This window comes from Ailuropoda melanoleuca, chromosome 1 (genome assembly GCF_002007445.2).
Source record: "Ailuropoda melanoleuca isolate Jingjing chromosome 1, ASM200744v2, whole genome shotgun sequence".
Lineage (NCBI taxonomy): Eukaryota > Metazoa > Chordata > Mammalia > Carnivora > Ursidae > Ailuropoda > Ailuropoda melanoleuca.
In genome coordinates, this window is record NC_048218.1 from 46,560,148 (window position 1) to 46,567,714 (window position 7,567).

Here is a 7,567-nt window from a genome sequence, read left to right on the forward strand (position 1 = left end):
AAAATTATATTTTCATAAAAGCTTACTATTCACCTATGAAGAATGTAAAATATTATTAAGTATATCCACTTTATGATCCTAAAAAGGAAAGGAGTTCCTTAAAATCAAGCTAATTAAAATTATTTGCACCTGTGATTCTGTTTCCCCACCTACCCTCTTGTCAAGTTCATAGAAAGTAGAATGGTTTGCTAGGGGCTGGGGCAAAGGGGAAATGAGAAATTATCCCTTAATGGTTATCAAGTTGGAGTTTTGCAAGATGAAAAATGTTCTGTGGGTGGGTAGCAGTAATGGTTGCACAACAATGTGAATGTACTTAATGCCACTGAACTATACAACTAAAAATGGTTAAAATGGTAAATTTTAGTATACCACAATTTTTAAATAAAAACAATAGCCATCTCTAGAACAAAAAATAACAGCTATGTCAACCACCTAATCCAAGTTGCTAGAAAGATCTAATTTAAAATTCTCAGTAATGATTATATACCATTCTTTATTATTCCATTCAATGTAAAATGACTAGGCTATGTGATATAAGACACTAAATATCTAACAAATGCCTTCACTAAATTTTTGGTGGATAAATGAAATAAAGAGTTAAATATTATGCATTTATAAGATTACCGGTAAAAATGAATCTTCTCTCAGGCTCCTAGAGCTGCCTGAATTACTTTTAGCATGTCATTTTACCTTTGAAAGCCTCACTTCTCTATAAAATAAAAATATTAACTAAGAATATCAGTAATGTGCTTTGCAGCTCTAACAATCTTATTTCTTATTTTTTTTAAGATTTTTTTTATTCGATAGAGATAGAGACAGCCAGCGAGAGAGGGAACACAAGCCGGGGGGAGTGGGAGAGGAAGAAGCAGGCTCATAGCGGAGGAGCCTGATGTGGGGCTCGATCCCATAAAGCCGGGATCACTCCCTGAGCCAAAGGCAGACGCTTAACGACTGAGCCACCCAGGCTCAACAATCTTATTTCTAAAACTAAGCTATCTTATTCCAATCCATTCTTTCAAAAACTAAAAAGTTTGATTTCTTTCCTTTATTTTAATGGATCATCTTGATGTGTAAAAGAGAAAACATATAGTGCATAGGATATTCTCTAAAAATGATTATTAAATTGACATTTGTTAACTTTAAAATTATACTAGAAGCCTCTATAATTTTTAAAAGCTTCGTATGCATCTTTCTCCTGTATATACAACTAGAGGAATTTTTTTTTAAAGATTTTATTTTATTTTTTCGACAGAGATAGAGACAGCCAGCGAGAGAGAGAGCACAAGTAGGGGGAGTGGGAGAAGAAGAAGCAGGCTCATAGCAGAAGAGCCTGATGTGGGGCTCGATCCCATAACGCCGGGATCACGCCCTGAGCCGAAGGCAGACGCCTAACCGCTGTGCCACCCAGGCGCCCCAACTAGAGGAATTTTATTCTTTAATTCCTTATGCCCTTACCAAAAAAAAAAAAATCATAAAATCCTAACAACAATATTTAAATGCCTAGAATTCAGGCAATATTTTAAGAAGTAGAGATATAATAGTGTACAAAACAGTCTTTGTCCCTCTCCATGGAACTTCTATTCTAATGCAAGAAGGAGGTGTGGTGGGGGGGAAACAGAAAATAAGTATATGTCAGCTGGTAGGTAGTAAGTGCTTAAGAGAGAGAGGCAGCAGAGAGAAGAAAAGAAAGAACAAAAGAAAAAAAAGAGGGAGGGAAAGAGAGAGAGAGAAAGAAGAAGAAGCATAGAGGAATGAGGAAGAATTGGAAAGGATTGCCCTTTCAGGTGGAATGCTCAGATCTCTGATCAGATAACAAGGGGGGAGAAACTTGAAGGAAATAAAGCCCCATAGATATCTAGGGAAGTGTGTTGGAAGCTGTAGGCATAGCAAGGGAGAATGCCCTTAAACAGGAGCTTGCTTCACAGGTTGGAGGCAAAAAGGTCAGGTGTGGCTAGAGTGAAGTAAGCAAGAGCATGGTGGGAAATGCACCTGAGAAAGAGCTAAAAGCCAGATCATGCAGCTAGATAAGTAAGAAAATGGAAGGAAATGACATTGAAGAGCTAAGGGTCATGTGGCACCTTGTAGGTGGTGATAGGGACCTAGGCTTTTTTCTTTTTTTTTTCCTTAAGATTTTACTTATTTGTCAGAGAGAGAGCAAGAGAGGGAACACACAAACAGGGGGAGCTGCAGGCAGAGGGAGAAGCAGGCTCCCCACTGAACAAGGAGCTCAACGTGGGGCTCGATCTGGGGCTTGATCCCAGGAACCTGGAATCATGACATGGGCCGAACGCAGACGCTTAACTGGCTGAGCCACCCAGGCATCCCGGGACCTAGGCTTTTATTCTGAGAGGGGAAACCATGGAGAATTTTGAACAGGAATGTGAGATCCAATTTAGAGGTTTTGAAAAGATCATTCTAGCTGCTATGTGGAAAACAGACTGCAGGGTGTTAAGAGCTTATGCCAAGAGATTGCATAGGAGACTTGATAATGAAGGTGAGAGTTGTTGGTGACTTGGACTAGGGTGGAAACAGTGGAGGGATGATAAGTGATTCCATGACAGATATATTTCAAATAACAGATCCTGAAGATTTACTGATTGATTGGATTGAGTGTAAAAGAGATGAAAAGTTTTCAACATGAGTAACTAAAAGAATAAAGTTGCCATTTATTTAGGTAGTAAAGAGTAGAGAGAGAGTAGATTGAAGGAGGGGTTTTGGACATGTTAAGCTTGAGATGGCTATTTGACATCTAAGTAAATATATTGAGTAGACAGTTGGATATGAATTCAGGGGAGTTACAGGTTGGAGTATGTTAGCCAAGGAAAATGTGCTAAAATAAATTCTAAAGAATCGTCTCACTTTTCGCTCTGCAAGATACTGTCTACTTTGCTCCTGGTCACTCCATCTCCACCTGTCCTTTATATATCTCTGTGCCATTTGGTTTTTCTAGTTTGCAAACTCTCATTCTTCACCCCTGAGAATGGTCTCTCAAACAACTAAGTACACACTTAACAAAGTGGAAAGGAATAATTAAATGTTGTACTATATGCTATTAGAAAATACCGATTTTGTTTATTTTACTCTCTGATTAAAAGAAAATTTAAATCACTAGCTAACAAGATTCTTTGTTTAGTTCATTGAGTTTTAAATATACTGTATCTTTCTCTTTATTTCAGTACAGAAAAAGGCAGTTTTCAGCCCAGCACCTGAATAAATGGGGTATTTTTTAAAGTTTATTTAAGTAATCTTTACCCCCAACATGGGGCTTGAACTCACGACCCTGAGATCAAGAGTTGCATGCTCTTCCGACTGAGTCATCCAGGCACCCCTAAGCACTATTTTAGATCTGAGAGACTACTGCTCTTCTGTACAAACCTGGTCATCCACGCCAAATTATAAAATAGACCTTCCTTTTTAGAGAGTAATTGGGCAATCAACATCTGGTAAAGTGGAAGATGCTGATATAACCTAGAAATTCCACTTTCAAGTATATTGCCTAGGAAAATTCTTTTTTTTTTTTAAGATTTTTTATTTATTTATTCGACAGAGATAGAGACAGCCAGTGAGAGAGGGAACACAGGCAGGGGGAGTGGGAGAGGAAGAAGCAGGCTCATAGCGGAGGAGCCTGATGTGGGACTCGATCCCATAACACCGGGATCATGCCCTGAGCCGAAGGCAGAGGCTTAACCGCTGTGCCACCCAGGCGCCCCAGGAAAATTCTTGATATGCGTACAAAAATATAGCTATAAAAATGTCCATCGCAGCTTTGTTTATAATAGTGGAAAATTAAAGTAACCTAAATGTTCTTCAACAAGAAAATAGGTTAACTATGGCATATTCAAACAATGGAACACCATAAACAGACAAAATGAATGACCTAGAACTACGCTTATTAATATGGATAAATAACACAATGTTAAAGTGAATAAAGAAGGCTGGAAAGATATATACATATATATATATGGTTTTTTATTTCACATATCAAAAAGGAATATCATCCTGTCTAATTTCACAGAAACTTTCATGTGTGAGACACTGTGTAGGATGGTTTTTACCTACATTAATTTCTCACAGCAGCCTTGTGAAACAGATAATGTTATTTTGCATTTATCTATTCAAAAAATGTTATTGTAATATGCACCAGAGGGCATTTTAGGTATCGAAGATATAGTAGTTAAATGAAATTTCTGTTCTGCTAGAGCTTTTCCTGGTGATGGAAGACATATAATTTAAAAATATGCAAGCAAGGGGTGCCTGGGTGGCTCAGTCAGTTTAGTGTCAGTTCAGGCTTTGTGCTGGGCCTGGAGCCTGCTTAAGATTCTCTCTCTCTCTCTCTCCCCCTCCCCCCCCAAAATAAAATAAAATAAAATAAAATGGTTTAAAAATTTTTCAAATAAAAATATGCAAGCAAATATGTATTAAGTGGTGATGTAGTCTACAAAGAAAAATACAGCAGAGTAGCAGGATAGAGAGTAATAAGGATCATTGTTTTAGATAGCATAAATAAACTAAAACTCAGAGATTGAAGAAACTCATAGAAGGTAAGCAACCTGTGGAAACTCACTCAATGTCAAAATTTGGAGCTAGGATTTAAACCTAAATCATCTAATCCCAGAGGCTTCTCCTTTTAAAGGATGGTTAGGTCTATCTATCATTTACACTTGGGAAAAAGACATTAATTATATAATAGCACATGAGATCAGCCACACTAGAAGAAAAAAAGAGTTTTTAGTGGAACAGGAAGGAATAGAGAACAGTCTAGATAGGTTGGGTACCTTGGACAACCAAACACTTTCATAAAGTGTCAGTTACATATAGGAATCAGAGAATAAGGGCACCTGGGGAGCTCAGTTGGTTAAATGACTGCCTTTGGCTCAGTTAATGATCCTGGAGTCCTGGGATCGAGTCCCCCATCGGGTTCCCCCTGTTCAGCAGGGAGCCTGCTTCTCCCTTTCCCTCTGCCTGCTGCTCCCCCTGCTTGTGCTCTCTCTCTCTGTTAAGTAAATAAAATCTTAAAAAAAAAAAAAAGGAATCAGAGAATAACATTCAGAAAGTGAGAAAAAAGTTAAAATAAATGAAGCAAGCACCATCTTAATTTTGCCTTAAGCCTTGATAGCATCTTAAGTGGCACTAAAAATTACTTTCAGTGCTAGTTATTCAAAGTGGGTTATGGATTCCCAGTGTCCGTATTAAGAAATTAAGCAGAAAACGTACTCATGTATTTGTTAAGAACATGAATTTTAGAGTCAGCCTCAGTACCCAATCATTTATTTAATAATAATTTAATTAATAATCTTCAGGGCAAACCACTTAACCTTTCAAGGTCTTTTCTTTTCCCTTTAGGTTCTGTCCACAATAACTGTCTTAATTAACTTTTTAGTCAGCACCTTTTTTTCTTCTCAGACATCTGAATATCCTCTATTATAAATTGATCATAACCTGTACTGTTTCACGTTTCACCCCCATTGCCATCCCCTGCCATTCATTTAACAGCAAACTGTATTAAATGCTTACTGTAGAAATAGTTTGGCCAACCAGGTGAGAAAAGCAAAACCTATTTATTCTGTGCTCACTGTAGCAATGGAGTCAGCCACCATCACTTGCATTCTGGCAAAGACTCAAAAGCTGGCAGAAAAATGGGAAAGCTTTATTGTGGAAAATGGGGAAAGCTGTTAGGATGTCCTGAGGCTATCGACCTGGGGAAGCTGCAGGTGGGCTAACTAGAAGCAGAATATCTAGTGTGATTGGTTAAGGATGCATATTTGGCTTTCTCTGGTGGGTCTTAAGCTGGAAGTGGGGATAAAAATTAGGAAAGCTCTCAGTTGTTAAGTCCTGGCCATTTGGGGACAGGTGTAACAGAGGTTATTGTTTAGCTTGCTGGATTGTCACTAGAGGTAGTGGTCTGACTGCCTGCAACTCTGACTTCTAGGGCTGTTTATTGGGGTTGGCTTCCTGGGCAAGATGCTATGGATTGTTGGTCAGTTCTTTCATTATGTATGGTCTGGCCATTGTCCCTTACTTCACTGTGACTTACTACTTGGCATAATTCACAATTATTTTGAGTTAAAGTCTTTAGCATAAGTTAAAAGGGTAATGTCTTGGTGAAGTGCTTAATTTTAGCATGATTTCCCACAGGAATAATTTAACAAGCTGAAAATTTTATTTTTTCTACTACTGACATATTATTGCTTTTTACTTTCAGTGGTTACCAGTGACTCCAGAGCTGAGCTTCCAGAAATTTATTGAACAATCTGACTTACTAGAAGAACTTAAATATGACTTCAATGAAAAAGCTGAATTGAGACACACCGAGACACAAAGGCCTTTTGTCTTTAACTATTATAAAAATGTCCTTGAGAGGAATAGCGAGCGCTACCAGGCCCTTGGCCATTTGCTTGCACAATACATTTATGAGCTTTTGGAGAAAGTATGCAAATTACAAAAAGTGTATATCCCACCAGAGGCTGATAAGGAACCAAGAAGCTTCTTTTTCATGAGTGAGAGAGCATTAACAAGTCATCATTCTGTTCTTCTTGTCCTTCTTCAAGACCATGGGGTCTTTAGAGCTGGTCAGTGGAGTCAGCAAGCAATAATACATCATGGTCTCCAACATGGAAGTCAGATACCGTGTATTCAAATGGCATTGCAGGCACATTATGATGTAATTGTGCTAAACCCCAATGACAATTTTGTGGACCTTAAGAAGGAAAAAGAGTGGAAAGGCCTTTTCACACAAAATATTGGGTCCTCTACCCGAAAAATGGTTCAGGCAGAGAATTTCTTCTCTCTCCAGCAACCTCTCCAGTGCATCCCTAAAAGATCCTGCAACACCCCTGAAGAACACATGGCTTACATTTGGGATTCCTTCATTTCAAAGGCTGAAGGCAAGGATATTGCCTTCATTGTACACGGTTATGGAGGCTTGGTTTTTATGGACTTACTTGTTCGTAGAAAGTGGGAAGTGATGAACAAAGTATATGCTGTTGCACTTATTGACTCTGAACATCATATAGGACACCAGCTGGGAAGGGATGTGCAGCTATTAGCCTGGATAAAGCACCACTGCCGTGAATGGGTGACAAGTCCTAAGCCTTTGGATAAACCTGCAGCTACTGTTTTAAAAAAGGAGTTTCCTATGGTTTCTGCTGGTACAGAAAAACACAACTTAGCCCCTTCCTCTAGCCTTCAGTCAATTTTCAAATACTTCAAAAAAGCTTTGAAAGCCAAAACAACAATTAATTTCTCTCGAGTGCCAATAGTAACGAGAAGCTCCACAAAAAGAAAGCATAGTGCTTAAGTTGCTTTTTTGTCATCTAAGATTTTTTTTTTTTGGTCTTACTGAAATGTAAGATGTAGATGTTAGAAGAAAAAGAATACTTCCTGGTATTATGTTATAAAAAGAATATACGCAGTGTGATATTCTGGCTTGAGGTTTGATTTGTTACTTTGAAAAGTGGATATGTTCTCTTTCGTAAGGTATTGGTGAACAGTCAATACCATCATTAATATTTGACAGTATTATTCAAGTTAGAGGATCTTTTGAAAAGCTTTCTTATGATTTAATAGA

The 7,567-nt window shown here is 38.1% G+C and overlaps 1 protein-coding gene across 1 annotated transcript; it reads left to right on the forward strand.

Moving 5' to 3' along the window:
- Positions 1 to 5,636: 5,636 nt before the first annotated feature.
- Positions 5,637 to 7,297, forward strand: LOC100469071 (putative protein FAM172B). The gene is made up of 2 exons (XM_011222154.1): positions 5,637 to 5,711; positions 6,203 to 7,297. The coding sequence occupies exons 1-2, from the start codon at positions 5,637 to 5,639 to the stop codon at positions 7,295 to 7,297; spliced, it is 1,170 nt and encodes a 389-aa protein (XP_011220456.1).
- The last annotated feature ends 270 nt before the right edge of the window (positions 7,298 to 7,567 follow it).